This window comes from Mesocricetus auratus, unplaced genomic scaffold (assembly GCF_017639785.1).
Source record: "Mesocricetus auratus isolate SY011 unplaced genomic scaffold, BCM_Maur_2.0 Super-Scaffold_100021, whole genome shotgun sequence".
Lineage (NCBI taxonomy): Eukaryota > Metazoa > Chordata > Mammalia > Rodentia > Cricetidae > Mesocricetus > Mesocricetus auratus.
Window position 1 is genome coordinate 23733660 of NW_024429202.1, and position 19757 is coordinate 23753416.

The window sequence follows — 19757 nt, forward strand, 5'->3', positions numbered from 1 at the left end:
CAGGTGTGGTAGTGTCATTCCTAGCACACAACAAAAATGCAATAAACGATTCAACATAGAAATCTGGTGATAGGAAGTCATGTGTGAAAAGTAGACACTGTAAATCACCACCAGGTTGATCCAAAGATTCAAGAGTTCTGCATCAGCCAGGCGTAGCAGAACATATCTTTTAATGACAGCACTTGGGGAGAAACAGAGGCAGGAAGGTCAGTCTGGTGTACACAGCAAGTTCTAGAACAGCCAGAACTACACAGAGACCGTTTCAAAAAGATAAAAATAAAACAAAAGGGGAATAAAAACAAAAGAGTTCACCATCAAAAAGAGAACCAGGCAATGATGTGTTGAATGCTGCAAGCATCTATAAATTCAGACCCACTTTTAGGAATTCTGAAAACAATAACAATGCTAACATTTTTAGGTAAGACAGACACAACACAGCTATACGACAACATAGTAAAATACATTTCCAAATAGTCAAGAAACTGTACATAAAATGTAACAACAGTTAATGGCATACAGAAGTTTTCAGAGAACATACTGCAAAATAAGACAGCTTTGAGTCATATTGTGAATTAACTTTGTTAACCAAGAAAATCTAACTCTCCAAACATCTTCTCAGACAGAAATGCTCAATGTCACAAAGATCTGAGTAAATGAAACTCAACCATGATTAGCCACAAAAGGAGGGTCTAAGGGAGCTGAGTCAGTAAATAACAGGGAGGCCATCCCAAAATGTTCAGGCTCTGGTGAATTACCTTCCCTGCACAGTACAAAGGCTGGTTGTGTCCGGAAGCTACAGAGGTTCCACACCAGCTCAACTGACCACCTGTCTATCAGAGCTCACCAACCTATTCAACCTATTAAAACAGAAGCCACAGCTTCTCCCCCAGCAATATGTGTTTTCTTTGCTTTTTAGGTGAAATATTTACTTATTTTTATACACTTACTGCCACTAAATTTTTCTTTTCCTTTTTTTTCCTCTTAGGATTCTACTACAAATCAAGAATGAGAAACATCACTGGCAATGAAAGAAAACTTGATAGAATAATACATCCTATTTTTCTTTTAATATAAAATATTTTTAAATTTGTTTAGAAAATACTTTTAGGAGATGGCTTAAAATGTCAGATCAGGGAAAATGAACTTTTAGAAGTCATAGCAAGTTCAATAGCAAAAGTGGGAGGAGTAACTTCTAAACAAATGAGAACAAAGGTTACACTTTTTTTGTTTTGCTTTGTTTTTTTGAGACAGGGTTTCTCTGTAGCTTTGGAGCCTGTCCTGGAATTCCCTTTGTAGACTAGGCTGGCCTCAAACTCACAGAGATCCGTCTGCCTCAGCTTCCCCAGTGATGGAATTAAATGTATGTGCCACCATGCAATTCTTAAAGAAAATAATACAAAATGGTCACCTAAAGAATTAGAAGGTATTTAGATGAAAACTGTTTTAAAAACTCAGCAAACAAAAGTTATTAGGTCACACAGCCACATAAACATTGTAAAACAAAAAAGTCAAACATAAAACTACAGCTTAGACAGCACAGAAAGAGCTGCATATGCCAAAGTCCCTACTTCTAGCAAAATTGCCCCCCCCAAAAACTTAAAATTCAACTCTTGAGAAAATAAGAATGCCCATTGTAATAAATCTGAAAGAGAAAATTTTGACTCTCATTTAGGTCCATGGAAAGCAATAACGAATGTGCTAATGTTTTGGAAAACTTACCCGTTTTAAAATTTTGACCTTGTGCTTTACAGTATCATCCATGTATTTGTTTTTATCATTGGCTACCATGTGCTTCGATGACCCAAGCTTTTCACACTCCATCTTCTCCTCACTGTGGGCTTCAGCTGTAGTTTGGTCTTCCAGAGTATCTGTGTCTGATATGTCAGTCTTTTTATCCTCTTCAGCACAACATCTTACACAAACATATTCTTTGTCTTCCTCTCCCATTTGTTGTGCTTGGGAAAGACTTAACCCAACACAGTCACCATGAAACCAGTCATCACATCTCCCACAGCCAACCATAAACCTGGAAGGGGGGTAGGAAAAGTGATTTCTTTAAAAACAGTGTTCTCATGTGAAAACAGTATTTAATGTTTAGATACTGCCCATATTTTCCACCTATGCAATAGTTAAACATGGAGCAAGTTCCCAAGGAATATTCAACGAAAACATAACTTTTAAATCAAGAGACTCTCCTCTCTAGTAGAATTGATAGAAGACACTAGGGAATGATAAGAAAGAGGACACAAGGCGATTTCAGATGAAAACTGGTCTCCCACAGCACAAAAATGATAATAGATAGATAGATAGATAGATAGATAGACAGACAGACAGACAGACAGACAGACAGACAGACAGACAGACAGACAAATAAAAGCCCAGGACAGAAACAATGAGAAGGGTAATGTGTCAGTTCTTAACCACAATCCATCCCGGAGCTGAGATCATACAGAAAACTGGGGTATTTAGCTAAATGTTTAAAAAGGAAAAAATATAGATGTAAAAAAGCATCTTTCACTCTTACTGGCTAGTGTGTAACCTGAATCATTCTATATCTGGTCCGTACAAGGTGTCATACTGGATTCAGCTGAAGAATTTGTTTACTTTGGGTGTGTGCTTTCTTAGTTAATGCCCATGTATTAGATTTTATTTCTAATACCTTTTGAAAGTTTTTCCTTTATTGCATTCTACCTACAATACCACCTCATGAATCAGTAGTCAAGTTCAGTGTGAAGTTTGAATTAAAACCAAGGAAGAAAAAGAAAGCTGGCATTCACCTAAAGACTATTTCCAAGTACTTAGGAATAAAGTGGCAAATAAGACATGATCACATGATCAGCTTACTTGATTATTCCTTTCAGTCTGGCAGTTCATGGGAATTGAAAGACTTAGGAATAGCCTTTCATCATGTAAGCACTTTGCAGCATTTTGTTAATAGTGGCACCACCAAACATTTTCTACTCCTTTTAAAATGTGTAGTCTAACAGATGGAATGTTCTAAATTATTAGGCTAGGTGAAATGGCCCAACTCTAAATACTCCAGAGTTCCTATTTTCATGTCTGAAGTAAATTAGTACATTTAGGTGTTTTTAAAGAGGTGCTAAATCCATCACTCCTCTGCAGCAGTTCTACATTCTCTTTATCCTCTTTCCACTTCTGTCTGTTCAACTATGACTATGAAGTCTTGAGGAAACTAATATAATTGGCCATTTATCCTCAGTGGTATGTCTGCTGCAGCACAGTCTTCACTTCCCTATGATGCTCCTTGTTTGAAGAACAGGGATAAGTAGGGTTGGTTTTATTTATTTTTTATTCACAAGCCTAGAGAGCATCTAAACATTTGTACTAAAGTTTCTCTGTTTGAGATTACAACGGTTTTATGTTTCAAATAACATACCTGTTCCACAGGTAGGGATTTTGAAGAATTCTTTCATGTTTAATACCTTAATGTTCTTTCCTTGCTGCGTACAAAGTACACACATTACTATTTCCTGAAACCAACTGTCTAGTATGAACAAGCCTGACATTCTGAAGGAAAACAACTGGTCTCTTCTACAACCTCAGCTGCATTGACTTCAAGGCCAGTCTGCAATGGTTCCATCTCAAATGTCAGATTATAGAGCACTGTGAAGTGTTTTCTACCTCCCACTTAATGTAGCCAGGCCACCTCACTGATTCATGATTATAAAGTGTATCAAGTTATTTCATCATACCAGATTTCAAGTTTGCTTTGGAGATGCCTACACTCAAACATTGACATACTTTGAGATACAAATTTCTTGTCACCTAAAGATGTCATCTAAGTTTGGTTTTAAAAACAATGTAATTGGATAATAAAAAAAAATTCTACAAAACAAAATGGTAGAAAACTCCCCAGTGTCCAGGGTGGGGGAATCTACTTTAATATAGTCAATAACTCATAACTATTAACATCAATTTCTAAATCAAAACTTCTAAGTACCAGGAACTTTAAAAAAACAAACAAGCAAACAATTTTTGAAAAGACAGGCCATAGAAAACCAGTGAATGGGGAGAGAAAGGGAAGAAAAGGGAAAGACAGAATGGGGTAGAGATGGACAGACGAAGGACCCTATCATCTTCCCAGTTATCATACTGCTTTAAAGACACAAGGACAAGGAGGGCACACGTAGGGTGCAGAGCACAGAATTCGCAGCAGTGGAACAGCCGACAACTGTTATTTCTTGCCCTATCCTTGAATTTCTTATTAACAAGGAGAAATTTCTTTATGGAAAATATTAAAGTCTCTGTGTAAAAATAAATAAATGCTGTGTAGAGTTTCTCAATCAATTAACTCAAATCAAGATGAATTAGTTAAGTGGAAAAAGGCAGCAATACTCAATGTCTTTTCTTACGAAGTTCATATACAAACTGATAGTAAAAGCAAAAATTAGTCTACTGAAAAAGAACAGAAAGCAACTTGTATTTTCTAATCTTAATTCTTTTTGATATGAGTCAGAAAAAAAATTCTTAGAACACCTGCATGGCCACAAAAAAAGTGGGGGTCACAAATTAACATTGAAGGTATTACAAATCCTATTATTTCTACTAGGTATACAGTTCTATTAGGTAATTTAAATGACAGCCCAAGAACGTATTTCACTACATATAAACTCACTCTTCTAAATTTAAGATCTTATTTTACATAAACATTAAATCTTAGTCAACCTAATCTGCGAGGAAGAAAACTAGTCTATAAAACGAGAAAACCAGAATTACTTATCCTAAATGTTCTTTTCTGAATATAACACTATAAATGAATGTGGCTGAGACTTTTTGCTCATTTTTGAAATTCTGTCCAATCTATGTTTAGGGTCAAGAAAATGCATTACAAATTAAAGATACAAACGTCTTCCTGACAAAGGAGGAAAGAGAAACCTAAGATAGGTAATATGAAAAGAATAAGACTATTTTCCATTCAAAATGCCTTCTGGTGAAAAGGTTCCAAAATCACATTTAAGTAAAATAAACAAGTAATTCTGATACATATTTGCATTGGGAAAATAAATTTAAGAAAAACTACAGTATACTAAAAGACCTACTGTCTCTAGGATGTAAGAATGTTATTTCATGAAGAACTGTAATATGAACCATAATAGCCACTGGACACATGTACAAAAAGGTAACTCCAGTTGCAATTTGTGTAAAATACCAATTAACTCTACTCTAACAAGTGCTATTAGTGGTGGTGGTGCATGCCTTTAATCCCAGCACTCAGGAGGCAGAGGCAGGTGGGTCTCTGTGAGTTCCCGAGACCAGCCTGGACTACAAGAGCTAGTTCCAGGACAGCTTCCAAAACCACAGAGAAACCCTGTCTGGAAAAACCAAACAAACAAACAAAACAAAACAAAAGGAGCTTTCAATGTGACTAATATATAAATTCAGAAGATCTCTACATATTCATCTAATAAATCTGTACTTTATACATGTACACTAAAAGTGGAAGTGATGAGAATGCTTTAGGTATTCAAAGAATACAAGGACAATATAATAATATAGTAGTAAAGTGAATATGTAAGAAAAAAAACCAACCAATTACTTAGGCTTCTTTATTCATAGACTGAAAAAAAAACTACTGAAGGTATCTGAAGAGCTAATTTAGAAACTACTTGTTTCCAATGTACATCATCAAGATCAATTATACAGGGTCAACACCCTGGTCCCCACAGCTTACATTCTAAGCTGTAGTCCAGACTGAAGGAAACAAAGTCCATATTTTATATAGCAGGCTCAAAAAGTATGCATTAAAAAAGTATTAAGCAGAATATGTAATCTTCACTTTACAAAAATAACTGATGTCATGAAGTGACGGGCAACATTAAAGAGCTTGAGGAAACCCCTGAAAGCTAGGCCATTAGAAACACAATTTTATCTATTAAAAAGCTAATTGTAACATACTGAACATGAGTTGTAGCTAAGGTTCCTAATCCAAGACTCTTAAACATATCAGTGCCACGGATTTTTGGAAGATACTAAGAGACAAAGGGCTTGCTTTTATTAAAAGGATAATTAAAAGCAGAATTAAATCCTTAAGTCTTTGAAATCTGAAGAGTAAGCTACCTTTAGAACATGTGAACGTTATCATGAATGTAAAAGTTATTAAATGTATATACTTTTTAATAGAATGCAATTCCTGACATTAAAATAGGATATAAACAGTAAAGATTTCAGTACTATAAAGGCTGAGGCAAGAGGACCACCCTAAGGTTAAGGACAGCACAGGTTTATACTGAGCTTCAAAACAGACTCTGTTACAGTCTCTGTATGAAACAAAAACAAAACAAAAAACTCTATGGCATAAAATTTAGCAACCCCTAAACTTGTCCTTACTCTCTCAATTAAAATGATGTATACAACACCACTTACTGACTGCCCCTCTCTAACTTAGTCCCTTTTTATGTGATCTGATAGAGTTAGGAAAGGTCACTGTGATTTAACTAGTCCGTGTTTTTTCTTTTTAATGTACAATTACTGACAGAAATCCCAATAGCAGCGTGATCAGTACTATTTGCAGCAGCAAAGGCCACTTCATCTCTTCTTTGTTTTTTCTTAGAAAAGAAAGCAAATGAAAATAGACTGAGAATAGGGGCAGAGTCATAAGCTATAATAGTGTGAAGTCAACTATAAAATTTTTAAAGATTAGAACTCCCAAATTCCTTAAACTACTAAAACATTCCAAAAACATATTTTCAGTCTATCCCATAATACATACAAAATTCAAAATTCTAGGTAATCTAACAGTAATCTAATAGTTGCTTTTTTGCTATTGTATTTAGTTCCAAGATCAAAACTGTTAGTTTTGAAATGGTAGTGGTTGGGTTTAAACTGCATCATTAAAAAACAAAAACAAACAAAAACAAAAAACCCCAGCAGCTTCAGAAGAAAAATAGCAATTCCATTATGACCTTCACACTTTATTACCAGTTCTTCTGCAGTCAAATAAAGTGACACATAGCCTCCAGTCCTGAGGCAGCATAACAATTCTGATTAGCATAAGAGTTTTGGTTTTTATCAGATGCAATGACTACATTAAATTATAACTGGTTACAATGACATAACATGTCCATGTGTATCAGCTATTGGTCAGACTAAGATTTTTTTAAATACCCTAGGATGATCTAGTTGTAAATTCAGTGGCTCCAGGTTTCTATCATTTATCCAGGATTGGTATGGGGCTTTTGGAAGTCGTCGTATATCAAATAATTTCTTTTCATATTAGAAAGTTTTCACAATGATCTCAATCCTCATCCTACAAGTTTCTCAATGTACACCCATAAACCCAGACACACGCACACACACCTGTTGCCATGTGGTTTTTTACAAAACCCACATTGCTTGCTGGGAGTCCACATATATTTGCTTTCAACTGAGGAGGTCTGATCTGACCCTTCTCTTTTTACAGTAGCTATGTTGTCTGGAATGAACAATGGAGGCTCATCCAGAGAAAAGCTTCTGCTACTTCTCCTTTGGCGAGGCTGTAAATTCTTCTCAGGTTTTTTTAGTTTCAGTTTGTCATCCTCCTTAAGATGCTCACTGCCTGGATGCTCATGCTCATCCTTCCCATGGCTGGTGACCTTCACCACTGGTGCCTGCTGCTGAGGTTTATGGCTCAGTTTCTGGCTGGAATGCAGTGAGTGTCCAGTTTGTGCAGCAGCAGGATGAGGTTCCTTAGAGAAGCCAGAGTGGTTATGAAGCTTATCACTAAGAGAGTGGGTTAAAGGTTTGGAAGCTTGCATTACATTTTGATCCTGTGAGCTTTTCTTAGACACAGAATGAACTTGGCTTTTCACAGACTTGGCCCCAGAATTACAACTCTGATTCTTCAGATCCTTATCAAGTTGTCCTTTTCTCACTTTGACCGGCCTCTGGGGTTCTGGTTCATCAGCGTTTCGCTTCACACTCTTGACATTAGATTTGGTTTTGCTATGAACTACTTCATGCTTCGCTGCACCAGATTTTCTTGGAGTCTCTGTGGTCATGCTTTGTTTAGCATGAGTTACAGATTTTATGTGTTTGGATTTTATGTTTTTGGGTTCTAAACTGCTTCTATCATCCTGAAGATCTGCTGTTTCGTGAGAATCCACTTTAATACTTTGAGTAATATTCAACTGCTTTGAATTTTGGTCAGGAACATCACAAATAGTGTTTTCTAAAGCAGTAGTTTCTGGTTCAAAAGCACAAGTATCAACCGCCTCCAAATTTGATTTATGAAACTCTGTGCTCTGTAACTGAACATTAGACTCCATATCCTCACAATATCCTGATGATGTTTCCATTTGATTTCTTTGAAGAGAGTTCTCAGCTTTATCAACAATATTTATGGTACTCTTCAATTCCAAATGACATTCAGCTGCTTCATTCTTTTCTGTCTTTTCTTTATCTGTGCAAGCAGAGTCACTAAACACATCAGAAGATTCAGGTTCCTCAGTCACCTGGTCACCTTCACAGGGTAACTTTATCTCCTCTGCTTCTTGTTCAAGCTTTCCTATTGAACTCCTTTCTTCAATAGTGTCATCCATTTCACCTGAAACAAGACCATTCTGCTCTTCTTCTTTATCTGAAAACTTAAACAATGGGCTATCAGTCTTAGCTTTACATTCCATCAGAGCTTCATTTTTCTTTTCTTCCACACTAGCACAAGTCTCTGAAAGAAGTGGACAATTTAACTCATGAGATGGCACATTTACTTCACCCTGGTTATTACATTCATGCTTGGAATCTAATTCAGCTCCATCCTTCATTTCAACACAAGGTGACATTGAGGAATCAACAGAAGATGCTGAGACTTCTGGTACCACATCGACAGGTTCAGCATGTCGGCTACTCCTTCTATTCTCCTTAGGGTATTCGGATTTCAGTGCTGTATAAAGTTCTTCTTTACTCTGACATCTTTCTGATGGTTTCACCCCTACTTTGGGGGTAGAAACAGTCTTCCCAGGTGGCTTTTTTGTGCTTAGAGGTGCTGCATTTGAACGCTTGGCAATAGTGCTTTGTCGCAAACTTCTTACTTGTTCTATCATAGGGGAAAAAATAAAATAAAAATAAAATAAAAAACTTAGCTATTTTCTGTGTGCTTTTATTTCAGTAGAGTTTAGAATATATTGCTTCCTTATTCTGAACTATGAAACTTACCTGATTATATCAGTAAAAATTTACTGAAGAGCTACTCATGATGATTATATATACAAACAGAATACAAATTTCAGATTCATCTAATTTACAAGAAATGTTTTCAACAAGTATCCTTTCTATACGAACTAAATATGAAAATCAAAGTAAGCAAAATGAGTATCCATTACCACCAAATAACTGTCTTCTTAAAGAAAGATTTTCACATTACTAGACACCAAATATTTCAAATTATTAACACCAAGTCCAATTAGCATTGTAAGTCCAAATGCCAATGAAGTTTTAGATGCAAACGAAACCATGTATGCTAAATAATATTTGTTGTTTCAAGATATAACCTCTAAAGTCCTCCAATCTCCATTTTAATATGTTTCCCTTTTACATCGAAGCTTTTTTTTTTTAAGTCAGGTCTCGTGTAGCCTAGTCTAGCCTCAAACTTCAAAGACACCCCTGAAGTTGATCCTCTCTCACCTCCACTTCTTCATGCTGAGATTTATGGGATAACAGCACAACCAAAGCTCACGTTTCTGCGTGCTCGGTAGGCAAGCATTCTAAAACAACTGAGCTATACACATATCCCTATCCTATTTCTATGAAAGAAATTAAAGTTTGCACCAAGAGTAGCACATACACACTGGCAATGAATCAGTAACTTACTCTAAGAAAAATGTATAAGGAAAATATGGACAGGAAAAAAAAGGGCTTCCTTCTTTTAACAGTGCTCCTAGCAGATTCTATTAAATAGGACTTCTCCCCCTTTTCCCCAAACCTGATTAATCTTCCAGAGAAAGGGAAAGACATAGAAAAAGAACTGAAATTAAAGAAAACTTTTAAAATTCACTAAAAAGAAAAGCAGCTCATAAACAAAAATTCAAAATACAAGTATGAAGTTATACCTATCTTGCTCCTCTAAATCAACTCAACATGAACACATCAATTTCTTTTAAAGTTACCCATTCAAAATAAAATCCTACTATGCTACTGCTTTTGAATCTTTCCCCCAACTTGTCACTTTTCATCAGAGGATGAAACTATTAAAGAATGCCCTTCTTACACCTAGGATAATCCCAGGTGATAGTTCAGGTACTGGTGTAACATAACAGGATTCCTACTCTTCCGTGTCCCATAGGAAAATAAACTACATAGTCATCCCAGTCCTTAGGATCCTTTCTATTCCCCCCTTAGGCCTCACAATCTCTGGACATTCGGGACATACTCTATCTACAACTTTAAAAAGTTACGGCCTGCAGAGATGGCTCTGTCAATAAAGTGCACGTCATGCATGCATAAGGACCTGAGTTTAGATTCCTAACACCCACATAAAAGATAGGCATGGAAGCATGAATCCCTAACCCCAGTGCTAGAGGTAGGACACGGGACTGAGACAGGACCTCTGGAACTCACTGACCAATCAACTTAGTTCACCCTAGGAGCTCCAGGTTCAGTGAGAGATACTGACTCCAAACATAAGGTGGAAGATGATGCAGAAAGACATTGACCTCAGACCTTCATATTCACACACCTGGTGTGTACATGCACAAGCAACACAGAAAGACAAAATAAACAGTAAAACATTAGCTAATGCATTATGAACTGTTCATCATTTGCTCAGGTATTTTAAAAATAATCCCCTGTTTTATTTCTGTATCTAGACCACATTTAACTCCTGAACTCTATACATCCATGAAATGAAACCACTTTAAAAAAAAACAATAAAAACATTGAAGTGATTGCTAGAAAGACTGCAGTCAATTGTCTCAGAAGGTATTCTGATGAATAGTATTTTCTAATAAGTTATCTATTAAGCAAAGAGCTACTTTTGCTTCTCTAAATATAAACTGCCCTTTTTGCCTTTCTATAGGCAAAAAGTTATTTTTCTACATTAAGTCAAGTACACATGTGTCAAGTAACTAACTTTTAAAACTTATTGAGAGAGAGAGAGAGAGAGAGAGAGAGTGTGTGTAGGAAATTATAATATAACCTTATTCCCTTAGCTATAATAAAGGATCTTTTGAAAAGGTAGGAATCCACAGAAAATGAAGAACAAGAGAGGCAGCATTGACAAATTTTGTAAATTCAAACAAGGGACAATTAAGAAATAGTATCATTAACCTGGGCTCATTGGAATTCAGAGTCTGAACCAACAACCAGGTACCTGGTATGGAACTGACCTAGGCCCTCTACATATATGTGACAGTTGTGTAGCTTGGTCTATTGTGAACTCCTAACAACAGGAGCAGGGACTGTCCCTAACACTCTGCCTGGCTCTTGGAAAACTACTGCTCATACTGGAATGCCTTGCCCAGCCTTAGTACAAGGGGGGAGGTGCTTGGTCTTGCCACAGCTTGATAGGCCATGCTTTGCTGATACCCATGGGAGGCCTGCCCCTTTCTGAACAGAAGAGGAACAGACTTGGGGAAGGGAGGGACAGAGGGGAAGTTGGAGGAAGGGAATGAAAGGAGGGAAGAGGGGGCAAACTGAGGCTGGGATGTTAAAAAAAAAAAAGGCAATAGTATCCTTGAGATAAACATTAAGCTGGCAAATTTAGCAAATCCACCATTAACACCCTGCCTGAAACTGGTGACTTATCCCCCAGGGTAAGAAGACTAGGGATGTCATAGTTGAGAGTAGAAATACCAGATATTGATAATAGTTGTGTGACAAAAAGAATTTACATTTGCTGAAGGTCGAGCTATTCCAATCAGCTTCCTTCACAGGATACCAAATATGCTAATGAGACCACAGGAATTAACCTGAATTTTGATGAGAGGTTTCTCACAAAACAAGTAACACTCCATTCAGAAACTCTGTCTACACACTTAGAAGTTTCCTGAAGCAGGAGCAAGAGTCAAGGGTCAAACATTCACGGCTCTTCTGTACAAGCATTCCAAGCCTTTCCCTCACTGTGTCACTGTTACAGCTCTAGTGCTGACACTAAGTATGACAACAGAATGACTTCTGTCCTTTCAGGCTACAAATCCCTGCCTGAGTCCTCCTCACTAGCACAAGAAAACTCCATCTTTTAATGCTCTGAATCTTGCTGGCAGTAGTCAGTGACAAGTCCTGTGGTGTATAAAATCCCTATACATTTGTAGTTTGTTCAGCTCCTTAATTCTCGTAATTCCTAAATAAAACAGATTTACAAAATAAGGAAAGGAAGCCTTCTAAATGAAAGAGACTAAAACTTCTTTTTTCTTTTAAAGCAAAATTGGAGAAAACAAACTACTAAAGGAGATTAAACATTTTAAAACACTTTGAGTACCTTACTAAAGACAAAAAAGGTATCAGCAACTGAAAGACAAAGCTATCATACACATTAAAAAAGAGAGTGCATTGCTACCATCAGAGCCATTCCCCAAACAAAACGAAGTTTTTGAGCATTAATACAGAAAGATCAGAGGAAAATAAAACAATTTCAAAAGATTAAGGAAAATAAGCATAATGAAAAGGCCAGCATCTTTATTTACCAGACATGAATTCCAGAAGGCAAGACTTGACAAACTGATGGAAATGAGTAAAAGTAATTTAAGGAAAACTTCCAGGATTGAGCAACAGTTTTCAGACTCTGAATCTAATGAATGCTAGAGCTAACCTTAATACATAAAATATACCAAGCACCAAAAATTTTCTTAATAGTGGAAAAGACATGCTATAAGCTTCCTGAATATAGCAATGTAACACCACCCCATACCAAAACACAAACAAGCAAAAATACAAAACAAAAACTGACAAAACATTTTAATAATTCAGAGAATGAAGTCATTCTTTCAAATCAGTTCCTATGGTTATTTGTCCGTGCTAAAGTAAATTATTCCCCACCCATGTCCGTGCAAGCAATCCTAATTAAATGCTGTGGACACACAAATAGAGACTACGAGAGAGAACAAGAAGTATTTTCATCAGGAATGGAAGGGATAAAGAGAATAATAGTAGTAGTAGTAGTAGTAGTAGTAGTAGTAGTAGCAGCAGCAGCAGCAGCAGCAGCAGCAGTAGAGATGACTTATGTTTATTATGTGTATATGTATTTATGAAAATATTTTTAAATATACATATATAGTTTAAAGTTTCCCATCTGGAAAATATGCATATATTATTTAAATAAAAGCTTCCCTCCCAGAGACAAAGGCAATCTAACAAAACCCCCCAACACAATGACTGAGAAGCCTTCTTTTGAGTTCTTAGGGTTGTCCAGGGGACTCTAAAAGTATTACATCCTATTGTGCTACCTTAAGTTGCAGCCAGAGGTGGAAGGTAAGGTCCTACTGCTGAAGACACCATTCACTTCAGACACAGGACCCAGAGGCCCCTGAGCTGGAACTGACTGGAAAGCCTCCTTCCTAGAGGACAGCTTTCATGGTACAAGAAGGTGTCATGCAAGTTTCCAAAGGAGGGAAGCAACCAACAGACCTATCCAGTTATGACAGCTATAAACCACATCAGCGAATAGCATAGAATAACCCTGGACGCAGTATTGGTACACATACGTTGGCAGCAACAAAAAGCTCTCTAATTGGACTTAACAAGAGAGTAACTATACCTGGGTACTAAAAACCTAACCAATTACCCAGGGCTAGTGTATGAAGTTAGAGATCTTGCAGTAGAACTTACCACCACTTTACATCCCCAATTGCATCGTAAGCATGTGTCCTCACAGCCACAAATAATATGGCACTCACCCAAGTAAACTTCTCTTTGTAACAGATAAAGACCACTACAGAACCAAGTTGTAGAGCCCAGTCCCAATGGGTACATATACAGAAGAACCGAAACACTTAAGGCTCAGGAATCAATGCAGAAGCGGGGGAGGAAAAACTGTAAGGTTCAAAGGACAGAAGCTACACCCATAAAACCTCATGAAGATGACTGCCTAAAAATGACCTGAACAAGGACAGCAATAAAAGACATGCTAATATGGACAGGGGAAAGCCAAGGAGACCACAAACCTACACAAAGAACTACAGACAACTGAGAAATGCAGAGAATGAAAGAGAAATAGTCCTCCCCAGGAAGAGCTCACCAAGTGGTTATCCAATACCAAACAGCCCTCAAGACACAAGTAATAGACAAACTGAGTGGGCTGTATTTGTATATTTAGAAACATACACAACAACAATAACAATTAATGAAAAAGAGGCTATGAATTTGAAAGAGATCAAGGAGAGAGAAATGGGAGAGTTTGGACAGGGAGAAATGATGCAATTATGTTATTACAATGTCAAAAAAAACATAATTTAAAATGCTTAGAACATAAACACATTTTGAAAATCAATCTTTCAAGCCAGACATGACTAGAATAATCTTGTGTAATCTTAGTACTAAGAAAATGGAGTTAACAAGATCAGGAGTTCAAAGCTAGTCTTAGCTTCAAAGGGTGTCTGAAATCACCCTGGGCTGTTAAGAGGCCATACTGATCCCCTGGTGTGTTAGATAGGTAGGTAGGTGGGTGGGTGGGTGGATAGATGGATAATCTTCTTAGCATGTGTACAACCTAACACCCATGTTTTATGCATCTGATTTTCTAGCTTAAACCTCTTGGGAAGGATTACCTTGTGCCATTAAACGAGGCGATTTTCTTGGTGATATCACTGAATTGTCTTCTACTCTGTCCCTCAAACTCCTGTTAGGTAAAATCAATTCTTCTTCATCAATGGTATCATTACCACTTTCTTTAACAACTCCTTCATCCATAATATCGTCAAGACCAACAACTAGAAAGAGACAAAAACAAAAATTATTTCAAAAAATACTGGGTGTGTTATAAATTTAAAAGCAGTACATGGGGGGAAAATCAGTGTTTTAATGTGATACTGCATAGTCATAAAAATCTAAGTCTTTTGATAACCTATGTAATACTGTTATTAGTAAACACCCACATCAATTCCATTTGACAAATGTCTACCCTGTGAGGTAATTACTCAGAGAGAATTAGCAATAACCTTGTCTAAGTTGACCTCAACTACTGCTCTATTATCATCTGATTTCCCCTTGAGACTGACACCTTGAATGCTCAACTATCTCTATTCTACTGAGGTAGTATAAAAGTGTTCTATGTCTGAGACATTATGCTGCATAAGCAGGAATGATACAGGTAACTAATCGATGGCAAAATAAATAAGGAAGGAAGAACAGACAGAGAATAAAATAAAAGGTGTACTTCTTCCCCCAATGGTAAGGAAAACAATGGGTATTTGTAGTTAAACAATTAAATTACTTTCCCCTAACTCAAGAGATGATGGAAAAGGACTGGGGTGCAGTGAAGAAAATATTAACAATATTTACATTGTTACTAAGTTTATTTCTATAAAAAAGTCACCTTAACAAGTAAAGTTGTATAAATGGTCTCAAAAGCATACTTGTTGAAATCTGCACAAAGACCGATACTCTTTTCATTGGATGGCTTGGTAAATCCCTGGCAGAATATGCACATGAAACGTGACTAAGGCATTTAACCTGTCTACTAGTTTCTTCTATCTCTGAAAGGAGAGTAACAGTACCTGTCCTACCTACCTCACAGGGTTGTTGTGAGGATCAAGTGGGATGATGTATGAAAACTCACTCTGTAAACTTTAGAGTACTATACAAATGTTAGTTATTATCTTCATCCTAGGGGTTAGAAGGAACCTCAAGAAGTTATCTAGTCCCCATCTTTGTATCCAAGTAGAAGAACTTCATTTAAAAGAGCTCAACAAGATAGTGGTCTATCCTAAAATTTAAAGAGAACAAAATTCTTAATAAATATACTTTCACATAGCACAATCTTTTTTGAAGAGCAATTCAGCAACCAATAGATTCACAAAACTGCTCAGACCATTTCCCCCAAACCATAAAAAAACGGAAAAGAATGAATTAAGAAGAAAATGTTGGCTGGAAAACATTCTAATCTTTGTTCAAGAAGTCATACAAACAAAATGCATATCCATGTACATTTAAACAGGAAAAAAGACTGACAGGATACAGATGAAAATATAGCATTAATGGGAGTATTAATTCTTCTCTATAAAAAGTAAAGATTTACTTTCATCTATTTCCAAATATATTAACACAAAGCATGCATTACTTTCAGAGATCACAGTCTTAACCACTGTGCTATGCATTACAAATATACTTCAGGAAAATGAATCAGGAGTCTCTTCAGATAGAATTTGGGTAGAGAGAGAGGTGGGAGATCCAGTGAGACTATTCTATCATGACCAAATATTTATGTTACTATACATACTCAAAAAAGAAAAAAGTTTACATTAACTACTTAGAAAAGTAAATTGATACTTTCTCAATCCTATATAAAAGCAATAAACTATATGTATTCTGTCAGCAAGTATCTACTGTAAGTACATGCCTTACATTGTAATCAGAACAATGTGAAAGAGTGAACCTGTCCAAGAGAAAAAGCTAATTAACCCTAGTAACTCAAATTCATAGGCCAATTAATGAGTTCTGCATATTGTATGTGCAAATGCCATGGTACAAAAGTGTGCAAGTCTAAACACATGTACGAATCTGTTCTCTCCACTGACCCTGCAAGTCCCGGGCATTTTAAACTGAGATCATCAGGCTTGGCGGCAAGAACCTTTATTTGCCATTTCTCGTTGGCCTTAATCTGAAGTTTTATTGAGACAGGTTGCAAATAATCTTTTTGAAAAGCCATTAATGGTACCTCCCTTGCTACCTACCTGCCTACTGACCTACCCACTATATTAATATGTTTTACTTGACTTGGCAAGTCTTTGAGTTCAAGTTAAATGTAATGATGAAACTGAAAAGGGATACACAGATAAGTATATTTAGCAACATTACTTATATCCTTATTTATATTTAGGAACATAATCGTACGTAAACATCAAATTCACTTCCAAGAAGTTAATTTAATGCATGTAATGTACAACTTGATAAAGCTAAACTGACAAGTCCATACATGTCTCACTGAGAGAGAATCCTGTCTCAAAAACAAGATTAACGGCTGCTGAAGGATAACACTGAGGCTGACCTCAGGCCCCCACACATATGCACCAGCCCTCACACATAGACAAACATATCTGACAACTGAATCATAAAGGTTTTTAAATTAGGGAATCAAGTGACATACCACAGAGTATAACTGTTGAAAATGTGAACTCTATGACTCTCCAGTATTTAGAAGTCAATAAAGGAAGCATAAAAAGAAACAAACAAGCTGGAAAGATAACAAGATTTGAGCAAAAACATATGAACCAGACAAGTGAAAAAAAATACTGCAAAAAAGCAATTAAATGTCAAGGTAAATGTAGCTGACAGATGAAGAAAAAGATAAATGCCCTTGATCTAGTATCATAATATCTACTGGTGTGACCTCAAGGAGTGGTAATAGTGATCTAGACTCAAAGAGAAATATTATGGTAAAGGAACAGAAAAGTAAAATATTAATGTTGAAAACAAACAAACGAAAAAACGTGTGTTAACAATGAAATTCAACAGTCAAGACCTGGACAAAATAGAATGCACTTTCACAATTCTCCAAGTATAGAAAGGAAAAAGAAAAGACATCATGGAACTGTAAACCACACCCATGGAAAACAGACTTAGAAATCTAACTTCAAAACAACATTTTGTAATAAATTTCAATGAAATGAGTATCTAAATATAGGACATCACAAGAGAGGCTAAACAATGCACCCAAGGGCATTTTTTAACCTACTAAGCAATATTATAAAACTAAGGAATATATAAAGATATACATTGAAAATTTTCATTTCAATATATATTCTGCCCCATGCTTCTAAAAACATGAAGGCAAGAGACAACATGTAGCCACAGATCAATTCCAGAATGCCTAACAATGAAATATAAACAGTCGTAATTGGCAGCCTTTGGGGGAGGGATGCAGAGAGGATTTAAGGACTGCATCATTTTATTTCTACTATCCAGGTTCTCTTCTTCTAAGCTAGATCACAGGGAGATCAATGTCATAATTCATTTGCACAGCCTGCCTGTTATAAATGAAAAGCTGTAAATGATTACAGAAATGCAAAAACTCTAGCATGACTGAAATTACTGATTTACAGCAATTAATTTAACAAAAGAGCTAACTAATCACCTCCTTTCATATGCTGTTGTTACAATGTGCTTTACTTGCCCAAGATCTTCAAAAAACTGGCCACTACATATCTCAGGATTACGGTTACTGTTTGTTGTTTCTTTATATATATACTTTATATGTATACACACACCTATGCACAGAGGCCAGGGCAAAAGGTCAGCAGTTTTATCTTCCTTATGCCTTTTCTACCTTATTATGGAAGAAACAGTGTCTCACTGATTCTGGAGAAAGCCACAACAACCAGTTCTGCTAGAAGAGCAGGACCACAAACCCTAGGAATCCTCGTGTCTCTGTCTTCCCAGAACTGGAATTATCAGTGCACATCACTGCACCCAGCTTTTGAAAAGGTTTTCTATCGATCGATCAGTCTATATCTATAATCTATCTATTCATCCATCCATTCATCCATCTATCTGAGTCTGTGATCAGGTGGGGTCCATGTATACTGCCTGGCTCACGTGTGGCGATCTGAAGACAATTTGCAATGGTCTCTGTGGGTTCAGGGCTCAAACTCAGGCAGCCAGCACTGGTAGCCGTAGCCGGCATCTTTATCCACTGAGCCACATCATCATCCCAAACCCAGTTTATGTAAATTCTGTGGCTCTGTGGTGGTTTGAAAGAGAAAGTTTCCCACAGACTCCTATACATGAGGATTTGGTTCCCAGATGATTGTTCTATTGGGAGGTAGGGTGGGTTTTTTTTGTTGTTGTTGTTGCTTCTTTTTTGGGGGGGTGGTGGTGGTGTCCTTGCTGTTGGAAGTATGTCACCAGAAGCAGATTTTGAGGATTTAGACTCTGGCCATGTCCAGTTTGCTTTGTTTTGTGCTTATGTTTGAAGGTGTGAAATCTCAACTTCTGTTCCTGCCACCATGCCTGCCATTTCCCTAACATGAAGATCTTTATCCCTCTGGAACAATAAGACCCAATAAACTCTTCCTTCTATTAAGTTGCCTAGGCCATGTTTTACCATAGCAACAGAAAAATAACTGAATCAAAAATACTGGATCAGCCAGGTATTCACGCTTGCAGAGCAAGCACGGTACCAAATGACCCATTTCCACAGCTTCCAAGAATACACTCAAATAAAGCATGTCTTTCACTGTGTAAGAAAAAAACTATGTATACAATAGATTTTGCAGGTGGACTGGAGAGTGGCAGATGGGATTGGGAACAGGAGGGTTCAGGTGGAGAGAGGAGGGAGAAAATACTGGGAGAAGCAAATGGATGGGGACATTTTTGGGGATGAGGTGCAATAGAAACTCCATGGGATCTATAAAAGTAACCCTAGGAAAGACTCCTAGTAATGGGGCACACAGCCTGAACTGGCCTCTAAAGTAATGAGGCAAGACATCAAGTAGAGGGATTAGGACACCAAACCAGCCACAAAACCTTTGGCCTAGTTAGTCCTGTTTGCAGTGTTCTGGGACTGGAGCCTAGCAGAATCATTATCAGAGAGACCAGAGAGACTTTATCCTGCAACCGATGGAAGCAGATTTAGAGTCCCACAGCAAACATTAGGCAGAGTATGTGTGGGGAGT

General features: G+C 36.9%; 1 protein-coding gene across 9 annotated transcripts in view; it reads right to left on the reverse strand.

The window, feature by feature from the left end:
• The window catches only part of Phf3 (PHD finger protein 3), a 72012-nt gene that overhangs the window by 25010 nt on the left and 27245 nt on the right, over window positions 1–19757 (reverse strand). For 4 of the 9 annotated variants that reach the window (XM_040729164.1, XM_040729166.1, XM_040729169.1 and 1 more), the window contains 3 exons: window positions 14694–14855; window positions 7318–9031; window positions 1720–2026 (listed from right to left, as the gene is read on the reverse strand). In XM_040729164.1, the coding sequence (XP_040585098.1) occupies window positions 1720–2026; window positions 7318–9031; window positions 14694–14855 (2183 nt within the window). Of the gene's footprint in view, window positions 1–1719; window positions 2027–7317; window positions 9032–14693; window positions 14856–15654; window positions 15851–19757 lie in introns of those variants that run through there. The other 5 variants (XM_040729167.1, XM_040729170.1, XM_040729168.1 and 2 more) reach the window with 4 other exon arrangements.